The sequence below is a fragment of the Melozone crissalis genome, unplaced genomic scaffold, assembly GCF_028551555.1.
Source record: "Melozone crissalis strain CALT ecotype California unplaced genomic scaffold, PUWL_Pcris_2 ptg000045l_1, whole genome shotgun sequence".
NCBI classification, from domain to species: Eukaryota; Metazoa; Chordata; class Aves; order Passeriformes; family Passerellidae; genus Melozone; species Melozone crissalis.
Window position 1 is genome coordinate 31,418,012 of NW_026535823.1, and position 25,284 is coordinate 31,443,295.

The following is a 25,284-nucleotide window of genomic DNA, read 5'->3' on the forward strand; positions in this document are numbered from 1 at the left end:
GATGGGACAAGGGTGTTTAAATTGAAGGGGATTAGGTGTAGATTAGAAATCAGGAATTAATTCTTCCCTGTGAGGGTGGGCAGGCCCCTGGATCCCTGGCAGTGCCCAAGGCCAGGCTGGAGCAGCCAGGGACAGTGGGAGGTGTCCCTGCTATGGCAGGGATGGCACTGGATGGGTTTTTAAATCCTTCAATCCAAACCATTCCATGATTCTGTGATTTCCTGCCCCAAAGGGTATCTCGGCTTGTCGTTTTATCCGTGTCGCTTTCAAGGGTGCAGCAGTGTGTTTGCCGCCGTTCCTTCCATTCATTTATTTGTATATTGCCCGTGTCAGTTGCACTACAAACATTTCCTCAAGGCTCTCTGCTCCACACGAGGCCGCGCTGGGCCGTGCCGTGGCCGGGGACGGATGGCTTCGTGCTCGGGGTTGCGAAAGGAGACGTCGAACACCGATAAAACAAAATAAATACAATAAAAGGGGAAGAAAAAAAGTTTTAAAAGAGTTTAAAAAGATTTTTAAGAAACCCGAGGAGGCAGAGCGGTGACTGTTCGGAGCACACTCGCGGCCCATGGAAGCCGCCCCGGTCCGGGGGCACGGCGGCCTCCGGGGCGGGGCTGGCGCGGGGGGCCCGGCCCGGCCCCCGCCCGCAGCGCGGCGGCCCCAGACGCCTCCCCCTGCCCGCGGCGCCTCCGCTCGGCCCCGCCGCTCCCGCTCCTCCTCCGCGCCGCAGTTTGCGTCTCTCCGTCTCTCTCCAGCGCCGGGGCCGCGGAGCGCGGGCCCCGCCGAGCGCCGTGAGCGCGGAGCCGGGCGCGGGGCAGCGCCCGCCGCCGTCCCCTGCATGGCGGGCGGGCCCTGAGCGGGGTGAGCGGGGCAGGCGCTGCCCGCGGCCGGCGCTCCCCCAGCATGGCTCGGGGCGGCGGGCGGCTGCAGCCCCGCGCCGCCGCCGCTGCCCCTGCCCGGGGGGACCGGGGGCCGCTCGGCCTCCTGTGCCTGGCGCTGCTGTGCGCGCTGGGCGCCGCCGAGGCGGAGTTCTCCATCCTGGACGAGGCGCAAGTGCTGGCCAGCCAGATGAGGAAACTCGCCACCGAGGAGCTGAGGGTCGTCACCATGCAGGTACGGCCCGGCCCGGCCCGCGCCTCGCCTGGTTTTCCCTCCTTCCTCCCTTCCTTCCTTCGCTCCCTCCTCCACACCGCCTTCCCGATTCCTGCCTTGCCCTTTCTCTCTCCATTCCTTTCTTTCTTTCTTCCATCGGTTCTTTTCTTCTTCGCAAACTTTCCCTCCCCCCTGCGCGGGCTGCCCGGCTTCTTCTGGCCCCGTTCCCCTCAGTCCCGGCTTCCCCCGTCCCCGTTCCCCTCAGCCCCGGCTCCTCTCAGCCCCGGTTCTCCCCGTCCCGGTCCCGCTCCCTCAGCTCCGGTTCTCCCCGGCCCCGCTCCCTCAGCCCCGGCTCTCCCCAGCCCCGCTTCCCCCGCAGTGCCTCCCGCCCGAAGGCGAGCGGGGCCGTAGCGGTGGGGCACGGGCAGTTTCTTGTTTTATTTGCGATTTACACAATAGGAGCAGCCAAAACCGCCCCCCGCAGCCGCGGAGGAGCTCGGGGCTGAGCCCGCCGTGCCCCGGGGCAGCTCCGGGCGGGGGCTCGGGGCCGAGCCGGTCCCGGCCGAGCATCCCGCGGGCAGGAGTCGGGGTAGCGATGGCTCCCGGCCCCAGAGCGCGGCCGGAGGAGTTTGTTGCGATGCTGGATTCAGAGAAGGCTGTTCTCGTTGCCGGAGTTGTTGCTGTTTGCCGGGCTCTGCCGGGGCTGGTGGGGCTTGCAGGGAGCGCCGGTACCTGCGCTGCAGCCGGCGGCTGCCGACCTTCGGAGGGGGGAAAAGTGAAATCGGATCCCGGGCGGCTTTCGGGGGAAGGTATGGTCAGTAGCAAATGCAGTTTTAAAAGCCTCCCAGATTGAAAAGGAGACACTTTCATAGGATCAGCGGGGGTCTCTACCCAAATGGCCTTTTATCTCCTCTAAACTGGCTGCATTCTCTCACCTCTGGACCATCATTGTGCTGGGCGGCCTCCTAGGGCTCGTTTTGTCCGGGCAAACACTGAGCTGTCTCTTGTCCTTGATGCTGAGAAGACGCGGATTTAAATGACTTCACTTAACAAGGTACATTATTGATGTACTGAATTCAAGGAAGTCCTTTTTTTTTTCCCCCTTCTGCCGTGCATACGCATGTGTGTATTTCCCCTCAAAAGATATAAGCATAATCCTTTGCTTTGGTGGAGTCTCTGTTAATGCAAATTAAGGCAGTATAATTGCATTGCTAAATCCGTTTCTGGCGTTAAAAAAAAAATTATAATACGGTCACCTCAACGCGTGTTGTATTTGAAAAAGCAGCTCACAGAAATATACATTGTTACGAGAATTAACAACAGGACGAGCCAGGTTTTCTTTCCAAGAATTGCACCGATGATCCGAGCTCGGGAACAATCTGGATGCCAGTGCACGGAGATGCAAATAATGTTAAAATTCTGTTTACTATTAGTTGGATATTTAAGGCCCTGAAGTAATTTAATGTGGTGGAACTGGTAGTTAAACTGAAACCCTTTTCATACTCAGCTCTATTTTTATATGCTTCATATTTTGACTGTCTCAACTCTCATCACGCTAATGCCCAGCCTGTCCTTTGCTCCCCCCTGGAACATTGTTACAGCTGTTTAAGATTAAAAACCGGTGGGAACAAACCTCCCCTGATTTTAGAAGCTTTTTTTTGCTGACCTCCTACAGTAGAATAAAAAATGTTATGACATGTGTCACTGCAGCCCGTGCTTCTCACTTGGTTTTAGGGCTGAAATTTCCAAAGCCTACTCAGGCAGGGATGGGTGTAGCTGGAACAGAATTCCCCATTTTTTCCTGAGTGTTCAGGGCTGTGGGTGAGTGGTGGTGAGCACCTGGTGCCAGGTGCCACAGTGGGGATGTTGGGATGATGCAGACAGGTTGTGTTTGCAGAAAAAACAGAAAAGAAAGGTGTGGGATTTTGGCAGGAGAGTGAGAACACTTCTGTGCTTTAAGTGGATACAAATCCAAGGGTGTTGTCCTGGTTTAGAGGGTGACAGGCCCCAAATCAGGACTGGTGAGGGGAAGCCGTGGTGGTGGGAAGAGGGGTTGCCATCCAGCCGTTAGTTTATTTGCTCCATAAACCAGAGAGGAGGAAGTGGCAGGATTGGAGCTTCCCTTGCGTGCTCTCCCCACGCTCAGTCCCTGCCAGCTGTGGCTCCACATCTGCTCACAGGCAGGAGGTGCTGGTGTCACCAGAGGGCTGTGCAGGAAGGGCTGGTCTGAGCTGGAGGTGGGCAGGAAGCATCCAATGAGTGCGGGAGCAGGTGGGAATGCTTCAGCAGAGCCAAGGTGAGAGGTTGCTGGGTGTATTTTGAGTCTGGGAGAAGAGGAAGGTGTGGACAGAGCCTGTGTAAGTGCAGGAAGGCAGGATGAGCTGGAGACTCCAGAGCGGACACCAGAGGAGCAAGTGGAAGAGGTAAGAGGAGAAGGAAGGAATTTGTGAGCCTTAAATGCCTGTGAGAAGGGGCAGGGTGTGATGGAAGCTGTGGGATTTGAAATAAATCAGATTTCTATGGGTGCACTGGCGGTGCTGTGAACCAGCTCCTTCTCTATCTGGTGTCTCCTTCTTGTGGCACCTTCTCCTTCTGCCTGTGCTCCATGGCACTGCTCCAGCAGCAGTGAGGACTGGCTGTTCCTCATCAAATCACATCATTTTGCATTGTTGGGAGGAGTGAGGTGCAGCTGGAAGAGAGGCTGAAGCTACAGGCAGGCTGAGGATGAGAGAGGATTCTGGTGGCACACCAGTGTGACAATTGATTTTGGCACTCACACCACTGCTTTCTATTTCCAGAGCCTTGCATGAGGGCAGTGTCTGGGTGTCACCTCTGGGGAGTGCTTTGTTTCCTCGCCCATGCAAGTGCTCTGGTTTCATTTAGAAATGTATTCCTTGAATGGTACTGCCTAGAGCAGCTGAGGATCATGTAGTGTAGGTGACAACTCGTGAGTTGCATCATTTGCTGCGTGTGTTGAACAGCAGCTTAAGGGTTTCTTATTTAAATTTCCAATTAGAATATAAATGTTTGTACCGTACCAGGGATGCCCTTAGTGAGAACACGCGCTGGGCTCTGCAGTGTGTGGGTTCCTGGGTGTCTGCCTCTGTGCTCTTTCTCCAGGAGTGGTTAAATATTGGAAGTTCATCAGTTGTCTGATTTTCTCCGTTGCTCTGATTAATGATTGCTCCCCCTCTGTTTGACAGTTCTGCCAAACCCCCAGTTAATGATGTTAATTAATATTCTGTGTCTTCCCTTTCACACCCTGGAGTGTGAGTGGTGTGTACATACACATCTTTACTGGGGTTTTTGTCCTGAGCAGCAGAGGTGATCTCTTTGTTTCTGCCCAAAGTGGTTTCCCAAATCCAGCAGAAACAACCACACCACAGTCTCTTCCCTTCCTGTCCCTCCTGCAGGATGGAGGCAGCTGGAGAAGGACTGTGGGCTGTGCTGTGCCACAGTCACCTGTAACTGTTCCTTTGTTTTTCGGCAGGCAGAGCCCGTTGGCAGCATCCCTGTCATTCCAGGGAACCCTCCTGGCAGCAGGCTGCATCCTTGGGAGGCAGGGTGCGCTCCCAGCTCCGTGTTCTTGTCATTCCTCAGCAAATTCAATATCCCATGGCATGGCTTGCCAAGGGCTGCAGCTCGGTCAATGACTGCTTGTGTGACAGTCCTGTAATGTGTGCTCCTGGGCAGATCGGGCACTCAGCACTAATTAAAAGTTAAGAGCCCTTTTTTTACTAAAATTATAACTGAATTTGTGGTTGTGGCATGACCTGGTCTGCAGGTGCAGTTTTGCCATCGCTGTTACCTGGCTTGTCTGATCCCAGTTTCCCTGGCCTGGCTGAAATTACAGGGTAGGTTGTTGCTTGAAACAACTGAAATTCTTTAGTTGGGAGGTGAAGGCAGGACAAGAATAAATCAGAACTTTTGTGTATGGTTGGTTTGGTTTTGGTGAGGTTTAACCCTCTGAATCGGCTCTGCGTGAGGTGAGGAATATTTTCTGGTATTGTGGGTCAAGGCAACGTTTCCATCTCCAAAACAGGGATATAATACTTGCAGCCAGAGTTGAAAGGAGTAAGAAATGCTTTGAAGATGAAAAGCATTAAATGCCTCTATAACTCTCAAAACGCACGTTGGTGTTTCCAGCCAGACAGTAACAAAAGTTGTAGGCCCAGAGGGCCTCGAATATTTGTGAAGGCAGCTCTGCCATCTTAATCCTTAGCTCCCGCTCTGAGAAGGAAGCACAGCCCCTTCTCATTGTCTGCTACTGATCTTGGGGGCTGAAATTAAAAATATACATTTGAATCTGAAAAAAAAAAAAAGCAGTTTGCTGGTCACTTATTTCCCTGTTTATTTTTAATATTTATACTGTGCAAACAATAATATATTAATACATCAGGTGATGCAGTGATGTGTAAAATAACAGCTTAGTACAGGCTTCTCCTGGTTGATTGGCAAGCATATTATTTATTTATTTCTCTCCCTAATAGCTTGTCTGGCCATATGTTTTTCAAGAAGAACAGATTGTGCTCAGACAAGCACAACACGAAGACAGAGACATGTCCAAGGGTTTATATGGGCTGAAAAATCCACATTCTTTGAGGGTTTTTGGGTGATGGCAAAGAGCTGGAGTCACCAGAACTGTCCATTTATTCAATCTTTTTGAAAATGAGCACTGACAGAACGCAGCATTATTTATTTTTTCTAATGGGATTGTCTTCTGGCTAATGGATTTACTACTTAGAAGAAATAAATCCCATTTTGAGCTGTCCTGCAGACCAGTTTAAATGGCAGAATGGTGATCCCTCCATCTCTGAAATCAGGGGTTTCACACATTTCTCCACTTCTTTTGATGGCTCTTTGTAAATAAATCTGTGGTGACTGTGAGGCACTTGCACAGCAAGTGATGTAAAACCCCACATCCTCCAGCTCTGCAACCTTGACCTTGTGCACCCTCAGCACAAAAAACTGCTTATTTAATTTTTTCCGATTATTTTCATCTTGTGAAGCTGAAATACAAAAAACTCCAATAAATAAGGAAGGCTGTTAAGTGTTCGATTGTACCTTTTTTGGGTTATTTTAATATTGTTTGGCAGTAGTGTGTGCTTTAGTAATAATTACAGAGCAGAAACCAGTGGAGCAAAACCTCATCTGTTTTCTGTGATTGTGCCTTAGTTTGAGTCCAGCTAGAGCAGCTTTATCCGAGGCTCTCTGACATCCCAAGTTTTTTATCCTTTTCCACACATCTTCCTTTTTTTCCCTACCATGAAACATTTCCAAAAGACAGCGAGAGGTCCTGGTGGAAGGGCAGGACCAAATCTGAATTTTTAATTGGGCTTTGAGCCGCCTCTTCAAAGTGTCGGGGCGTCCTTAGTGCCATGGCATCATTTAGGGCTGACATTGCACTTCAAACGCCGGGAATGCAGCTGGCCCGGCCCGATAAAAGTTGGGCAGTGCAGCAGCAAGGTGGGCTGGCAGATAATGAGCTGTGCCCCAGCATCCCGGGGACAGCAGGAATCCAAATCTCCCGGGAGGGGATGGGCGAGCTCGGCTGTGCCAGGGCTGATAACACAGGGAAGGCACGCGGGGAAATGCACTCGGATTTACGGAGTGGTTGGTGCCTGAGAGGCTGCTCTGCTGTCATAGCCTGGGCAGGCAATGGGGAGAAAAAAACCTAATTTTTGTTGTAAAAAACATAGACAAAATCTCTTCTTTCGGAGAGGCAAGATGTGTTTGAATTGGAAAAAAAGAAGAAGTTTTCTTGTGTGTGTGCGCGTGTGTTTCCCAGTTTTTCTATCTATATTTTTAAAGGGAGAATTAAGAATAAACAGATTTTTTTTTTTGTTTGTCGGTTTCTGGTGAGGAATTGACCAAGAAATGCTCGGAGCCTTGTCAGTTCATTGCCCTCCTGTATGGAACTGCCCAGCTCTAAGGAATTGCCCCAAATTTTGTTTATTTCCATTGGGGTGCTCCATAGCTGGGACTGGGGTTTGGGGCTACCTGAGCTTGGGTCTCTGTGAGCCTGGAAATGGCAACACTTCCTGGGTAAGGGTTGGATCATGGCCCAGGAATGGTTTATTTTGATGCATCTGAATAGGAAAATACTAGATTTTTTTACTTTCCAATTTTTTTTTTCTGTAGATGAATAACATAACTTAATAATTGCAATTTTAGTGCTTTATCAGATGCATCAATCTTTGTTTTGTAAGTCAAAAATTTTGCTGAGGTTTTGATTAATAGCTCTTGTATTGTGGGTTTAATGCAGAATAAAGTGTAAAAATATAGAGAGCCTGCATTCCTCAATCATCATTTTCCTGTAGCTTCTTGTTGTTCAATACCATGCAGTGTTAGTGAAATCAGAAGGGATTTCCATGGAAAGGAGAACACAAGGATAACAGTATAAAAACACTACTGCTTATGCAATGTCTGTTGTGGAAATTTTCCTTTTCTGATATAAAACATCAGCCAAGTTATTGCTTGAATCTCGTGCTCTGTGCAGAAATCTGGATGAAATTATGTGTCTGCCTCAGCAGTGAAAATCTGAGCTGACTTTTGCAACAGTCCTGGTGCCACAAATCAGGAGCACTCATTCCCAATCCCAGGAAAAGTGTTAATGGAGTCACTGCATCAGCTGCCTCCATGGAGAGCCTCCCAAGAGATTGTGCAGAAGTATATTTGCACAATTACAATAATTAGTAAAAGCAAACTGTTAAATCTCCCTTTAGCAGCTTCCCAGCCAGGAGCAGCTGATAAAAACAGCTTTTTGTGGAGCTCTTGGCCTCTGAGCTCACAGATTCGCACAACTTGGGCTGTTTGAGCTGAACTCCCTTCCACCTTTTGGATACAAAACTGTAATTTTCCTTTCAGCATGTCTGCAGAACTGCAGCTTTGACCTTCTCCTGCACATATCCCTGTGATGCTGTAGGAATTTCTGGCTTGTCACAGGTGGGAATGGGGCCAGGAAAAAAAAAAAAACCCTTTAAAATAGACACATCTGGAAGTTGCCATAAAAGTTTCTAGGAGCTGGAACGCCTTAAGCAGAATTTCTGGTGTGTTCACCCAGGTAGGGTTGTTTTGTGCTGTTTTTGGGGATTTCACACCAAAGTTCACTTGGAGATAAGTTCATCTTGGCAGAGATGATGTGCTGGTACCACAGCAAAGGGCTGAGGTGACCTCCCTGGCCCTGCTTCTCTCCCTTTCAGCAAAGGAAGAATTAGAAACATTTCCTTTTTTCTGTGCTTCACCTCAGGACTCACATCAGACAAACCCTGGGGAGGTGTTTGCAGGGGTTTTAGGACAAGGGAAGAGACAGAATTTTGACTCTATGTTTTAGAAGGTTGATTTATTATTTTATGATATATATTACATTAAAAGAAAATTATATATTAAAAGTATACTAAAATAATAGAAGAAAGGATTTCATTAGAAGGCTAGAAAAGAATAGAATGAAAATAAATTGTTGTGACTGCCCACAGCTTCAACAGAAGTAACTATCATTAGTGTCAGGTGGGATTGCTCCAGGGTGGGATGATGGCTCAGCTCCTGGTGCTTCCCAAAACCTGGGAACTGGGATTGTGGTTGTGTTTGACTTGTATTTGAAGAGAAAAATGAGTGGTGTGAGGCTTTTGGGGCTGTGAGGTGTTGGATGTGCTGCAAGCCAGGAGAGCTTTTTGGGAATACCCTTCAGTGAACTCCTTGGGGTGGCTATGGAATTGTGCATGTTGTGGGAGCAGAAGAAAATTCTCCAAAAAGTAAATTTTGCCTTTTGTGGTTGCCTGTCCATGGTAAACCAGCCCAGGAGGAGCTGCTGGTGGGAGGTGGGTACAGGAGGAGGAGACATCAGGATATTTTATTGCCTTGTTCGTGGTCAGTGAATTAACAGATTGGTTTTCCTCTTTTCTCCTATATTGAAATCATGGGGGATTTCTGACTTTTGATAAAGACTAATGGGAGCATGAGAAAGAAGAAGGATCTCCCATCATTGCAGGGAGTGTGAAATGAAGAGGAAAAGCCACTTCCACTCTGTGGATCCTAAATTGCAGTTCATATTTTGTTAATGGAACCTAAAAAAAAAACCAAAACAAAACCCGCAAAAAAAAAAAAAAAACCAAAAAAAAAAACAAAACCAAAAAACCAACCAAACAAAGGCATTTCCCCCCCCCTCTATTCTCTATTTCCAGTTGGCAGCAATCTGGTCAAGCCCTCATGGACAGGTGTATTCCAGAGGGGCCAAACCAACATTTTGGAGACAGGATTTTCGTGTGGTGTGGAAGGCACAGAAGGATAAAAATAGAAGTGCTTTTAATTTGAGGTTAATACACTTAGCAGTTTTAACAATGAAAGGATATTTAATTTAAATCAGCTACAGCTGTAGGTAGTTTGACTTCCTTGGGCACGTTGTTTGCCCAAGGAATTGTCTGCAATATGAATTTCAGAATTGTCTTTGATCCCTTTTGCCAGTGGCTGTCCAGGGCTGCCAGGTGTGCTGTGGGATTTCTTCCCTTGCTCTGGTTTGGTGGAGTTCAGCTGCACACAGCATTTCAGAGGGAAAAATGCAGTTTTTGGAGCAGGCAGGAATAAGCACTGAGGATGCTTGTTTGTCACAGCAGGCTGCTGTGGTCAGGCAGCTGGCTTTAAACTGTACATTTCAGTCTTTGATCTCTGTGATTAAAATTAGAAATTCTTATTCACGGGTACACAGTCTCTTGTGTCTTCCTTGAAGGAGGTTTTGATTTTAAAAATGGAAGTTGATATTTGCATACATTGCAGGAGGAGGATGGGAATTGTGAACTTCTGAGAGTTTTTAGCTTCAGATGAGCTTCACCAAGGTGGAGGTTGCAAACCCAGACCTAATGGCACTAAGTAGCCAAGCTTCTCATTAGTGCGGGTGGGGAAAACAACAGATCTTCTCTTTAATTTTTTATTTTTGACTGAAATGAGGCTATAATTGTAAATGATCCTATTCTGGCCCTTCCTTTTGAATTCTGCTGCTGTTATATTTTACAGTCCCTAGATCATTTCAGTAGCTGCTTTGATGGATGTGCTTGATGGTCTTGAAGTTGTTAAATTCAGTTCATGGTGATGCAGCTGTTCTTGGCAGAGAGGAACCTCTGCTGTGCTGAGCTCACCACTGGGAACACAGGATTTTATTCCAAAAGTTGTGTTTGGTTTTTGAAATTTTAAACACTGACATACTGGTGATGCTGTATTTCCATTAGAACTGCTGCCTGCAAAGCCAAAATTAAAGCAACCCCATCTAGGCCGTGATAGGAGATAACTTGTTTAATAGAAATAGAAATGACCAGTTGTTTATTTTTATTTGGTGTGAAATTCAATCTCATGAATTTTAAAATATCGATTCACTGTGATGTCACATAAATAGAATTTTGCCTCCCCCTTCATTATTTATGTATTTATTCAGCAAGTGGTTGGCTGAAAGTCTAGAAATACATTTTTTTTTTAAAAATATATTCTGGTAATTGCAACCTCAGACTTTGAAATGCTGCTTTTTCCTACCTTTCCAAGAATAGAATCTCAGCCTCCAAAAATAAATGAAGCCCGACATCCATCACTGTGGTGTTCAGAGCTTGGAATGGTGGATTTCTCCTGGAGGAGCAAAGGTGCAGCAGCTATTTTGGGAAGGGGAGATGTGGGGTGGGGATGGAATGAATGCAGAGCTGCTCTGGGAGGGCTCCTTGGGAACCTCAGACCTGCTTGGGGTGTGTATGTGTTGTCTGGTGGCTTCAGAGCCTGAAAAGTCAGGATGAAGAGGAGGAAAAATAAGCAGGGAAAGGGATATTGTGATTAAAATATTTAGTGAAGGCACTTGGCCGCACTCTGCACAGCTGGGGTGGCCTGGTGGCAGCTCTGGTGTGGCAGGGACCGCCCCAACAGTATTATTTTTATATACATGATTATGTAAATAAATTATATATATATGTATATATATATATATAAAATTTATATATATTATTTGCATATACATTATTATTTTATATACATTATTATGTATATACATGATATAAAAATTTAAAATATATTATCAAGAGATAATTTTTTATTTGCATATACATTATTATGTATATAAATTATACAGATAATTTTTATATATAATTTGTATATACATTATTATTTTATATACATTATGTATATAAATAATATATAATTTTATATATTACCCATATATGCATTATTTGTATATACATTATTATGTATATAAATTATATAAATAATTTTAACATATTACTTGTATATACATTGTTATTTGTATATACATTATTACATTTATTCTATACTATATACATTTTTATATACATTATTATTATTATTCCAATAGGGAATAATTATTTTTATTCCAATTATTTTTATTCCAATTTTTATTATTCCAATTATTATTATTCCAGTAGGGAATGGAATAACAGGATGCCACCAGATCCCCTGGAATTTTGTGCTTGGTGGAAGATATCCGTGAGGGGCTTTTGATGTGGCATGGAGGGATAGGGGAAGGAGGAATGGCTTGAAACTGAGAGAGAGCAGGTTTGGCTGGGATATTTGGAGGGAATTGTTCCTTGTGAGGCCCTGGCACAGGTGCCCAGAGCAGCTGTGGCTGCCCCTGGATCCCTGGCAGTGCCCAAGGCCAGGCTGGACATTGGGACAGTGGGAGGTGCCCCTGCCATGGAGTGGGATGGGATGGGATTGGAGGCCCTTCCAACTCAAACCATTCTGGGATTCCCTTTTCCTGCAGGGATGGGGATGCATGGATGGATGGATGGATGCATGGATGGATGGATGGATGGAGCACACACCTGATGCTGGTGTCCGTGACAAATCCCAGCAGTTCTGCCACCATCGGCTCTTCCTCCTTGTCCCATGAGGAGCTGCACTGGAGTTTAGCTGCTGCTGCTGCCCCTAGGAGAGGACATTTCACTTTAATCCTGCAATAGATTCACAGCCTCTTTGGGATCCTTTTTGGGATCCTTGCTCAGAAATGAAGTTAGAGCCTGTGTCAGCATCGGGCCCTGAGTCTAAAAATATATTTAAAATATGGAAACCTTGGTGAGCAAGGCTGTGGTTTGCACAGGCCGGAATGCAAAGCTGGCCCACAGCCACACCCATGCTGCGGAGGATTCTCAGCTTCTGCCTTTGCTTTGATGATGTAGAAAGAAAAAAGAGAATTTTTTTTAAATTACTTTTTTAGAAACATTTTTTTACTTTTGGTGGACAGAAGATAGCATTCTCTGTCACAGAGCTGGCAGGAGTCTGTACCTACCATAGTTATTCAGAATCTCAGGAGATGCTGAGCTCCTGTGGGAAAAGGAAAGGGAGGCAAAAGATGGAGAAAGAGGATAAAGTGGCTGTGCACTGCTTTGGTATTGGTAAAAGCAGGAGTGGCAGCTCACTCATTCATCCTGATCCATGGTGTAACAGCAAGATCTGATCTGTTATTTCTGTTATTTATTTATTTCTATTATTTATTTATTTATTAACTTTCTGTTTCCAACCTGCCAGAGCAGCGATTCCAGCGTCCTCAGAGCATCATGTTTGGTGCAGGAGCACTGTCAGGGCTTGAATCCTCTTTTCCATGTTTTCCTAAGCAGTGTGAGGTGCCTGAGTGTCACCAGACAAAGAAATGAAAGCCTTAAAACATCCAAAATCCACCTTCAGCTGGGTCACCAGGCCTGTGTGTTACTCAGAGGGGCTGTGCAGCATTCCCAGCTCCTCATTGCAAATCCCAGTTTTCCAGTGACAGTCTTAAAAATCTCATTGTGCGGCTGAGTTAGTGACTGAGCCCTCACTTTATAATCACTTTATAAAGCGCATGCACGTTAGCAGGACGTGTTTAATGGCCACACGGCCCAGATGAAAGGGCCCTTTGTGGCAGGAGCCTTTTGTGCCTTCCTGGATCCCTCAGCAGTTCCTGCCGAGCTTCCCAAGTCCGCCTGACACGGCGGGGCCGGGAAAAGCCCTGGTGGCTTTCAGCTTGAGTGGAGAATAATGGGGAGCAGCATGGCAGGGGGAGGGCTCCAGGCTCTGCAGCTCCTCCTGCCCCAGCTGGGGCTCTGCATTCCCAATGACCTTCCTGGCTTGTGTCCCCACACCTGGGGACGCTGCGACACCTTTTCTTTACCTCTCAGGTTTGTCTGTGATGACCACGTACCACAACAGCATTTGATTTGTTTAATATTTTTGTTATTTGTTATTTTTGTCAACTGAGATTTGATGTTGTCTTTCATCTTCTGTTTAATCTCTCAGCTACGTTTTGTTTCCTGTCTGTGGCTCTTAAAAAAGCTTTTTCTAACCTTACCTTTCATCCTCAGAAAATGAGGCTGCAAGGTCGTGGATGTGTTCAGCTTGGCCTGGCAATAATCTTAATGAGAACAAGAATTTAGTGGATATACATTTAGCTTTCCATTAACAAAAAGAGGGAAACTTCAGCAAAAAAAAATCCTGGCTTGTGTGATAAAGAAGAAGATCCTGATTGTCTATTGTTGTTAATTCACGTGGTGTTTTGTGGGGTCACAAGCAGAGAGAGTTTCAGCTCCTGCAGAAACTTTGGGAAATCCATTCCAGTTTGGAAATTGCTGGGTATAGTTGAAGTGAGAGAAGATCATTAACAAAAACTAAAAAACAAATGGTGGAGATGGGGGAACATACATGAGAAAATGCAGGTATTTAATTAAATTAGAAATTGGATAGATGCAATTGGAGTAGGGTTTCTAGTTTGGTCAGATCCCAGGATCATTAAGGTTGGAAAAGCCCTCCAAGATCATCCAGTCCCAGCTGTGCTTGTCCCCAGCCCAGGGCACTGAGTGTCACCTCCAGGAATGGGCACTCCAGACCTCCCTGGGCAGCCCCTGCCAAGGCCTGAGCACCCTTTCCACGGAGAAATTCCTGCTGGTGCCCACCCTGAGCAGTCAAACCTCCCTGGGCAGCCCCTGCCAAGGCCTGAGCACCCTTTCCATGAAGAAATTCCTGCTGGTGCCCACCCTGAGCAGTCAAACCTCCCTGGGCAGCCCCTGCCAAGGCCTGAGCACCCTTTCCATGGAGAAATTCCTGCTGGTGCCCACCCTGAGCCACCCCTGGTGGGAAGGTCGGTGTGCAAACACTGTTTGTGTGTATTCCCTAGAAAATATCCTGGTGAGGAAGATCCAGGAGCTGCTTGGGCAGCTCCAGGTGTTTGTGTGGGGATACCACAGTGAACCTCCCCGTGCTCCTTCCCTTGGCCTGCCTGTCTCCATCTCATCCATGTGTTTGCTGTTGGTTTTCCACGCCGGAGATTCCATCACGTGGAGGGAGCCAAAGTTGTTCTGTCTGCCCTGAGCTGAGCGTCTGCAGGTTCTGCAAGGGCAGAGCTGTTGGTTGTGAGGTGGCTGGGGGTGGAACCAAGGGCTGGGCTGCACCCAGGTGCCCTCAGAGGGGCTGGGAGGGAATTCAGCTGGGAAATGCTGCCAGGGGAATGTGCATGGCCACGGGGAACAGGAACGGGGTGAGAGGCAGAGGGCTGGGCTCTGCTCTTGTGGGGCTTGGGAGCACTTCTGCCTCAGGATCAGCCAACATGTGCTGCATTGGTGTCGTTGAGCTGAGGGAGAATTTAATCTGAAAACTTGGAAGAAGTTTTTCGACATGAAGCACTCGAGGCCTTTTTGCCAAGTGAACTTTTGGTGTTTTCTGTACAACCAAGTGAGGACCTTCCTAGGTGTGCTCATAAATGGACGTGTGCCAGGTATTCCTCAATCTCCTCTCACCAAAGATCAATCACAGAAGTCAGATCCATGATTCCTCTTGAAGAGGAATTCATTTGTATTTCCCTGTTATCCCCCCACTTAACTCTGTGTTTAAGAAATCCAATATTTGGGAACATATGCAAATTTATGGTAATTTTTTCTCTTCCTCTTATTTTCATCAAAATAGAAGAAAATCTGGCAAAGAACTGAGGTTTTCTTATTTTTTTTATTTTTAATTACATCTATTTATGACTTATCTTTAGGCCAGAAAGCTCCCTGGTTCATGAACTTTCCTTTTTTTTTTCTGTTTTAGTTTTCAGTGCTGTCCTTAGCTCATTAGCTAGAATCTCCTATATAATTATCTGTAATTTTCTATCCCACTTGCTCAGTGAAATACTTAGAGAAACAAACAGTCTGGGGTAGTACTGTGAGCTGGGCTTTCAATTTTAAATTCTTCATTAATTTCACTGCATATTTGCTGCAAGTTTTGTGTTCTGCACATGTCATCTTCAGTGTTTTAAGAGAGTGTTGAACATTGAATTGAAATCAGCTCCTGCTTTGTCAGATGAAGATTTCTCATGAAAAACAATATAATTTTCCTTTTCACACAGCTACTGCTTTGCAAGCTGGGATAACAAATACTATTTTTTTTAATCAACAAAAAAACCCTTCTATTATTGTTATTGCTATTTTATTTTTGGTGACTGTAAAGCTGCAACAGGAAATGACCCCAGCCACAGTTTCCATGACACCCTCTCACTTGAATCCAGTTTTCAAGCAGATGAAAGGCCCGAGCAGCCTTTTGATAGTGAGCAGCTAATTGGGTGCCTGATAGAGGCAGGTTCTGCTCTGGGAAAAAAATAAAGAAGCCAAGAAGTGGAACAGCTGTGTTTTGGTACATGTGTGTAATCCCAGATAAAACTCTCCAAGGACAAGGAAATACAGTAATACCCCACAGAAAGGAAAATTAAGAATCTTTGGAAACCTAAATGTGGCTTTTTTTGGTGGGAGCGCATATTTAAAATAATAATCTGCTGGAACGAGTGTGGTAATAAATTATGGAGTTGTAAAATCTGAGCAGAGCTTCTTGTTCTGTGAGATGTGGTGCTGGGATTTGTTTCTGTCTGGGCAAGAAAATGGCAATTTGGTCTTTTTTGTGTGTTTTTCCTTTGCTCAGTACATTTCTATCCCAAAAAACGAGTGGTTGGATGCTGTTTCCAGATCTGCTGCTCTCAGATGAGCTGCAGGTCATGGACTCCTCTTCTGCCTCTGTGTGCTAAAAATGGCCCTGTGGAGAGGAAGGTAGAAATGTGTCTTTTTGGTGGAGAAACTGAAATCTGAGCAGCCTCTTCTGGTGGCTGTTGACATCTGTGTAACCTCTGTGGTGAGCAACAATTGTCCATGGTGTGGCAAAGAGGATAAATATTCAAAACAGAGGAAATAAAATCACAGATTATTCTGAGTTGGAAAGGACCCATAAGGATCATCAAGTTCAACTCTTGAGTGAGTGGCTCATGCAGGGATCAGGCCTTGGTGTAGCATGAGGACTTTTTGATAAATGGTTTGAATCTCAGGGCTGGTTTTGATGGGAGGGATAAATCCTGATGGAATCCCCTGAAGCTGAGTTTTGGAAGGAGCTGGGACTGCTGAGGGGGCAGTTTCTGGGTCAGATGGTGATGGTTGTTCCTGCTGCAGCACCTGGGGGTGTCACAGAGCTGTGCCTGATGGTTTCTTGTCACCTTGTGTGGGTTACCTTGGTTTTCCCGGGAAGTTCTGAATTCCTGGGCAGGAAAGTTGTAGGAACAGTCTGAGATGGGAACCTCGTGCGCTCTCCACGTCCCTGTTGGTCCTGGAAGTGTTTCCAGATCATCAGTGCTATTTCCAAGCGTTGTGTTCTCCTCCTGAAGTTTCCATGCAGAGTATTTCATCTCCTTACTTCAAACTAAGTGAAATAATCTGGGTTTTACCTCCTGAGTGATGGAGCAGCCTAGTCTGGTGGAAGCTGTCCCTGATCATGGCATGGGGGGGAACTGGACGAGCTTCAAGGTCTCTTCCACCCCAAACCAGTCTGGGATTCCACAAATATCAAAGAAACCTCTTTTTTGTTAATTTAGGGGTGTAAAATTAATGTAAAATGAATCTTCACATCAGGTGGAACAACAGCTCATTAATAGGGAGATTTGTATTAAATGCAGCTTTAAGTTTTTTTAAATCAATATCTCTGTTTTCATTAGGGTTTTGTCAGCAGTTGAATATTAACTTTTAATTGTAGGTTAATTATAACCATGCAGGTTGTGTGTTGTTGTTTTGTGTGGGTTTGTTTTGGTTTTGTCTTTCAGGGCAGTTTAATGCCTGATCTGGATATGCCAAACTCTAAAAACAAAACTGATTTTGCAACTTGTTAACTTCAAATGGCATTGACACTGTAGAAACCACTTGTCTCATTGTATCCCCTCTCTCCACATCAAAATGAATTCAGGAACCCTCAAAGTGAATTCAGGAACCGTCTTTCCCCCAGTTTCTTCTGCACTTTATGTATTTTTTAGCTTCATTGTGGGAAGTGGGAGTCTCTTGGTCTTTTTTTGATTAGTTAAATGAGAGGATCCAGTCACTTTTATGGAAATAGTAGCTTGTGATTAATAATGGTGGAAATTGGGTGCAAATATAAAAATATCCAATTTACATAAATAATTAGTGATTGCTGTGTTTGTCAATCAGAATGCATTCCTTCATTTTCATCCTCTGTGTTTGAGGATGGGCATCACTTTTTGGAATGTTTTGAACTTTTTTATCTCCTGATGCTTTTGATTTTGTAGCCTTGTGTTTGTGTCCTTGTTAGGAGTGAAAAACCAGAATAAAAGTCCAGCTGGGGAGGTGAGACAGGAGTTTTGAGCTCTTCCACTGTCTGTCAGTTCCCAGTGCAAAAACTACGTTGTGAAAACACACATGGAGATGGAAATTAAAATACAGATTCCATGCTGAAACAGAGACCTAGATTAATTCCTGGGTATTAGCAATTTATTAAAGTTAAAATTTATTCATTAATTTGTGAAGATAAATTATCACTATCAGCGTAATGAAAATTTTTCAGCTCATTAAGTCTTTTTTTTTCCCCCCCTCCACTTCCTGACAGTCAAATCCTGCTGCCAGTGCAGGAGTAGCTGTGAGACAACAGGAATATTCATTCCCTGAGCAGCATTAATCCACTCCCATTCTCCATTCAAAGCAGCGTTAATGCCTTTATTTCTCCTTGGAGCCTGAACTCGCTAATCCCGATCCCAAAGTGGATTATGGTGTCGTTCCTGCGTGTTCAGACAGATGTGCAACACACAGATAATTGCACAGAAAGGCAACAGAAAGGGAATTTCTTTAGTTGCTGAGCTGGAGGTGGTCTCTATCCAGCCTTAAATCCTTAATTCAATTTCAGGTTTGCCACTCAGTCCTGTTGGCCTCGTGCTCAGAACGAGTTCTAATTGGAAAACTGCTTGGACTGATCCATATTTTATGTGCATCGAAGCATCCTCGAGAATTAAATATGAATGGGTGTTAGGAAGTGTTGAAATATTATGAAACATCTAATTTCCAGTGCAAATATCTGCCTAGGGATTCTTGATTATCTTTAATGAAGATGACACTACCCATGATCAGCACAAGTGCTTCTCAAATAAGAGAGTTCATGGAAGGAAATCACAGCAGAGATTTGTTTGGAGTAAACGAGCAGCCTTTTCTCCAGAGATTCCAAAATATTTTATTTAGACAAAGTTAAACATGACTGGAGATTAAAAAAGAGGTCAAATCATCCTCTCCTGTTTTGAAAGAGAAATTGGTTTGTGTTCATTTACCAGGAGCAGTGGATTTGCTTCGTAGTTTGTAAACATTTTGTGAAAAAGCAGCTTGTGATAATATTTATAGAGGGAATGAAAAATAATAATTGCCTCCGTCACTGCTTGAATTTTAACAATGTGTGTGCACTTGAGGCCTTTTTGATCTTTTTAATAGGTACAACCCAACTGGCAATGACATCACATCAGGAAAGGAATTAATGCTGCCACTGTCAACTTCCTGGCTTGGTTTTTATTTGAAAAGCTGCTTCCCTGCAGTTTAAATCCCTTTTTTACAGTAGAAATCTGCTCCCACATTCTGTTGGCTGCCCCGTCCTCGTGATGCTGTGCTCTGTTGGCCAGAAATTACAAGTCTGTGTGGATGGGCAGGGACCCAGGGCTGTGCTTACAGGTTTGTGGCAAGATCTGCTGTGATTTAGGTTGCAGAACATGGATCTGATATCAATTTGAGATATTAATTCCATCCTCCACAGCTGGGATTGTGCAGTTCTCAGCCCAGTCTCTTCCTGGCTGTGTTTGCACTGGGGAGGTAAAAACAACTCAGAGCAGAGGAAAAAACAATGTTCCAAAAGAGCCCAGGCTGTTTCTAAACGTCCTGAAAGTTGCTTTCTTTTTCCTCTTTGCTCTGCAGCTTTTTTGCATTGTGATTTTTGTGATTTCTCTGCCGTGTTTTGCTCTATCTTTGATCAGTAACACTGACCTCATAAAAAGCCCTAAATGGGCAGTTTTTCCAAGCAGAGCTGAAGCTGCAGGCAGTGCATTTCTCCCTTGGAAACTTGAGGGTACCCAGTGGGAAATCTGGGATAACCCAGCAGAACTCTCCCCCTGCAGTGACTCCAGGGATGTGAGGCTGGAATTTGTGGCAATCTGGAGGCAAAGAGCATCCCTGGCATTGAAATAACTGCACAAAGCTCCTCCCCAAGTGGAAACTGAAATAATCCTGCATAGGAACTGAGGGGTTGTGTTTGCACAGGTGAAATGCCTTTAGGGAGATTTTTTGGGGGGCAGTTCTTGCAAATTTCAGCTGCTAATTTGAGGCTAATTTCAGACACAGAAATCATTCAGGGTTGTTAATCAGAGCTCCTCAGAAGGAGCACACTGTGCTGTTTAAATTGCAGTTGAGTGTAGCTTCTTGCTGCTTAGTGTTTGAAAGGTGAATATATTCATAATCATTTCATCACTGCTCATCTTTAGAAGGCTGGGATCATTATCTTTATTCAGGATAAACCATATTTCAAAAACCCCTCTCCATCCCTGCTGTGGTGGGACCATCGCAGAGCCAGGACCCCGGAGCCCCCACCCTTGGCTTGTTTGGAAAACAATGAGGGGGCAGCAATAAAATCAAATCCCTGCTTTGCACAACATCTGATAGTTTTTTGCTCCCAAAGGCTGGATGTAGCAATTCCTGTGGGATGGCTGAGAAAGCACCGAGGCGAGTTCTGCTCCTCTCCTTCATCCTCGCCTTCCCTCATTAAATCTGGAGCTTTCTCTCCTTTTTCTGGGTTGGAATCCACATTGTGCTTGATTAACACTGGAGGTTTTGTTTGAGTTTTGGTTGTTGGTTGTTTTTTTTGTTTTTTTTTTACTCCCCCCTCTTTCATGTAAATGATGTCTTGCTATTTTGCTTGCTTTTTCCCTTTTTTAATTAGAAGAATAAATGCTTGCATTCATGCACAAATTGCTTTGAAGTGCTGTAAGAATTCAATTCATGAGCTTCCTCCAGTCTCAACCTTTAATTTTTTTTTGCACACTGATAACATCTAATGGCTGTGCTCTTTCCAGGAGATTACATTTGTTTTCTGAGGGCTGCTCTGCCTCCTCCTGTGTCCCGAGATAATGAGTTCAACACAGGGAGAAGTTCAGCAGCAGCTCCCAGCGAGCATTCCCAAGGTTTTGGTACTGGGAATTTTTTTGTGCTGGGCCAAAAAAATGAGGGAGGGAACAGTTCCAGGGGCTGTGGTGACCTCTGGGTGCTGTGGGACAGCTCAGCTCCTTGGAAAAGCGCTTCCTTCCAGGGATTACCTTCTTTGCTTTATTTACCCAGGAATTATTTGCTACTTTGCACCTGCCTGTTGTTTTTTGGGCTGCAGGATGCAGTTTGTCAGTGCTGTCAGTGTGTTTAGGGTGTTGGTGGTGATGCCGTGGGATTTTGGCTTTTCTGGTTTTCTGTATTTGTGATCCTGCAGTTCTTTAGTGCACAACTCTAAACTCCATGTTCAGTGTGAGCTGCTGCTGTCCCATTTTGGGCAGACACAACAATTCCTCTCCAGGCCTGGCAATCAGGGACTCCTCACTGTCTCAGGCCCTGAGAGATGGAAACAAAAGTGAGTTGGGGGGAGCAAACTTGGGGTAAATTAATTCATTACCTGAAGCTGTAATTGGGAAATTAACCCCCAATATGGGGGAGTTAACATGGGCCAAACTGATATATGAAAACCTGTGACCCATGGTCCATTTTGGGTGTAACCCCTGAGGGGCTTTGTCTGCCCAAGATGTACCTGAAGGTAATCTCCAAGAAATGTAAACAAAAGTGATTTGAGGGGTGCAAACTTGGGGTGAATGACTTCATTACCTGAAGCTGTAATTGGAACATTAACCCTCAATATGCACATGGGCCAAACTTATAAAAATATGAAAACCTCTGACCCAGGGTCCATTTTGGGTGTAGCCCCTGAGGGGCTTTGTCTGCATAAAATGTTGTGTTTTCCAGGGAAACAAATTTATGAGAATTGTGCTTTATTTTGCTCCTTTTCAGTCTTGCGCCTACTCCTTGTCCTCCCTCTGAGGCCTGAAATGATCCCATGGGATTTTACCCCCCATAGCTGATATAGAAATGTTAACTGCTTTTGGCCATCAAAATTAAGATCTAACTTGAAGGCCCCTCAATAAATATAATCACATTTTATTCCCTTAGTTTTGTCTGGCCTGTGTTTTTAGGTAGCCCCAAAAAGGCATCAGTGGTTCCAGGTGGAATTGTGGCTCATGGAATGCCAAGCTGTCAGATCCATCACTGTGCTCAATGTCTGAGTTCATTCCTGCTCTGTTTTGGGAGCAGAGGGGAAAAGAGCCCATTTCCAGTGCTGGTGGATGAGTAATTCCCTTTTCATTAGCACTGAAGTGTGGCAAAATGGTGTTTCCTGGAGCCCACAGAGCCTCCCAGGGGATTCCAAACCCCGAGGTCAGATCAGTGCAGCTCAAATGGCCTCTCCTCTGCTTCTGCAAGTGTTTGGAGACTGACCCCCCTTTTAAATGTGGGGTCACAGCCCTGGGCTGGCCTCGTGTCCCCAGGGAGCTGCTGGGGTGGCACCAGGCCTGCTGAGGCCCTGCTTGGCCAGGACACCTCTCCCGGTGTGTCTGCAGTCACTTTGGAATGCTATTTTTTATTTGAAAATAGCTTTACACCCAGGGAGTGATTGATATGATTAATGCAAAGTGGTTTATCTTCTGGAGTTGTGTTTTAAATTCTTTTAAATTTCAAGTGAGAGATTCAACCTAAGAATTTAAAATTGCACAGATTTGCACCCCCTCGTTTCTGCTCAGAAAAGGAAGGGTGGAGATTCTATCAAATATAAGTAATATACAAATATTCAAATATACAAATCATCATATAAAAATGATGCAGATGAGGTATTTAAGCAGGTGACCTTAAAACTTCTGTACTTATTAATACAACTAATACTGTAAATGAAGGCAGGCTTATAGTTTTTATTGCAGACACTGACTCACAGGGAGATAATTATGTCCTGCCAGTCTTTTTCAGGTTACTACTCATAAATTATTTATCCCTTGACAAAAGTGTGGATGTTTTGGTGCAAGAACCTCCACGTGGACTGCAGTTTGTGTTAAAACTTTAAAGGTGGGTGTCTCTGCAAGTGCAGGCACTGGGAGACAGCTCCTGTTCCAGAGAGGTTGTAGGGAAGGCTTTTGGGGCATTTATCTGTGGATGCTGATGGTTTCCTGCTGAGAGATCCTGAAAAATTATACTCTTGGACATTTAAAGCAAACATTTCTGTAATAAGGTTGCCATCAGCCCATTCATTTCATGCACAGAAGTTCAGCCCTGTGATTTATGATCTTTAAATCCCTGGATTTAAGGTTGTCTGCTTGGGTATTGTTTTTTTAAAGTTCCTGTGCTGCAGCATTTCTCCGAGCAAAATCCTTAATTTTGTAAAGCTGGTGAGGGAACAATCACCTCTTGGTGTGTCTGTCCCTTTGTGCTTGGGGATTTTTTTCCTGACTTTACTGTAAAATTACAGAATCCTGCCTGGAATGTTACATCAATTGATCCATGGTTTTTCTGCAGACTTGCTGGACATTGACTTCATGAGCAAATTGAACAAGCACAGTAATTACACTTAAAGTGGTATCAAACCCTTCTGGCTCTAGGATTGCAGCTATTTACAAGTCTTGGGCTGCTGCTTAACATTTTCCCAATTTTGAGTCATTTTGACATGAGTTTGAAAGCAAACCAGAAAACTGAAACCCAGAGTTCTCCCAGTAGAATGAAGGCTCTGCTCAATTTTGCTCCTTGAAATGCTCAATTTTAGGTTCTTTTAAAAGGAAAAGGAGCAACAAGATGCAGTAAGGTGAAAAGAGTTCACTAATTAAAATGCTCTCAATCTGAAAAAAACCATAGAAATTATTTAAGTTTTACATCCTGGAGGCTGCAATGAGGAGTAAGTGTAGGGAAAAGAAATCCAATGCCATTGAGAAGCCCATCTGCTTTGTATTTTAAGGGTTGGGTAGCATGACTTTCTTTTTTTCTGCCATACACATTGTCAGGAGAATAACCTTAGTCAAGTTACATTGGCTAAATGAATAATCTCTTGAACATGTGGAACTCATTTTCTTGGGGTATTTTCCCCTCTCACCCCTTTTCCCTTCCTCTGCTCTGCTCCCTTGAAAACGAAGACCAAAAAAACCTGCTGGTTCCTGATTGCATTTTTTGGCACTTACTCAGTTTTCCAGAGTTTTCTCTCCTTGCAAATGCCTGGAGTTTTCCAAGGAAACAAATTTATAAGAATTATCTTCTCCTTTGCTCCTTTTCAGTGTTGTGCCCACTCCCCATCTCCCCTCTGAGGCCTGAAATGGGATTTTACCCCCCACAGCTGATATAGAAATGTTAAATGGATATATTTATATATAAATATGTAAATGAGATGCTTTTGGCCATCAAAATTAAGATCAAACTTGAATCCCAGTTCTCCTGTGTTGCCCAGAGTATATTCCAGTGCTGCAGAAATGTGATGAGCTCCTGGTGGAAGGTGGTGGGAGCTTGAGCCTTATAGGGATAAGACTCAAAATTTGGGATAAGTCCCAAATAGGGACTCAGTGAGCAATCTTCATGAAATGAAAAAATGGGAAGGGAGATGATGCTTTCCCACTTAAAACCCTAAATATTGGGGAATGTGTGCACCCAGAGGGTGTGTTATGAGCCTGCAATGTTCATTGGTTCTAATTCACATAATTCTCTTTATTAATTAGTGTTCTACCCTCTGCTGGTTGATTTCTCAGTTCTCATGCTAATTAATCCACATTTTCCAGTATTTTTAGTATATTTTTAGTATATTTTTCCCAGACAGTGAATTTACAGCACATGCTGATTGTCTTTGTTAGAATCTTCTTTACCTTCTGCTTTCTGCAACATTTCTTTGGAGGGATGTAAAATCTGCATTTTTAGGTGTCCAGTTCTCAGCCTCATCAGTGTTAGTTCAGCAAAACTTCAAATTTTGCAATTTTCCAATCAAACTCCAATGATATGAATTTGAGAAGAAAGGTAGCTACATGCTGGCTAAAGTGGAAATCACACTGCTCATGATTAATTAAAACAATTGATTAGAAAAGTGAGTTAGAGGTATTAATTAGAAAAATGAATTAGGAAAGTTCTAATTTCCTGGAGCCTGTGAAGGCAGGGACTGAGCTGAGCTCAGCATCACTTTTCTCTCTGCTTCAGGTGTCTGTGGCTGCTCCACAAATCATGTAATGAGAAAGAGAATTAATTAGTTAAATCCCTTCTGAAAGCATGGTTTTTTTTTTTGAAACCCACAGTAGGAGAAAGGCATTTGTGGGGTGGTGTTGGGATATTCCTTTCAGATCTGCAGCTGCTGCCCTCGGTGCTCCCATCCCTCTGGATGTGCCTTTCCCTCTGTTTTCCTCCAATTCACTCCAGCTTCTTCCACGTCTCCCTGGAAATTCCTGGAGGGAAGCACAGAGCATGTCCCTGCTCTCCTGGGAAGTCTCTAGTTAATGTTCCTTGGTTTTAGAAAATGGTAACAAAACAGAACACGAGATGGCTTCAGACACTGCAAAAATAAACTCCACAGGTTTCCCTGAAAACAGCCTCACTGGGTGAGCTCCACCAGCGAAAGGATTTGTTGGATATTTGTTGGCTCACCACTTTTTAAAACATTAACCTTTCATGTAGGAACCAGACCCTGCTTAGGGGCTCCTTGAAGTTTGCAAAGTACCACAGCCCTGCTCAGCTGAGTCTGCCTGTGTTTTACACACCTACATTTTATTATTCTGTGTAACTTCTTTAACATTATTGATTTTTGCATCGAGTCCTTACCCAAATATGACAGCTAACAGCAATCCATGCCCCAAACCTGCAGAAAGCTGGGTGTTTG

General features: G+C 44.7%; 1 protein-coding gene across 1 annotated transcript in view; it reads left to right on the forward strand.

Annotated features, from left to right (window-relative positions):
• The first annotated feature begins 903 nt into the window (after positions 1 to 903).
• Positions 904 to 25,284, forward strand: part of CACHD1 (cache domain containing 1) — an 89,616-nt gene continuing 65,235 nt past the window's right edge. The window contains exon 1 of the mRNA XM_054285724.1: positions 904 to 1,113. Coding sequence (XP_054141699.1) covers positions 904 to 1,113 — 210 coding nt within the window. The remainder of the gene's footprint in view (positions 1,114 to 25,284) is intronic.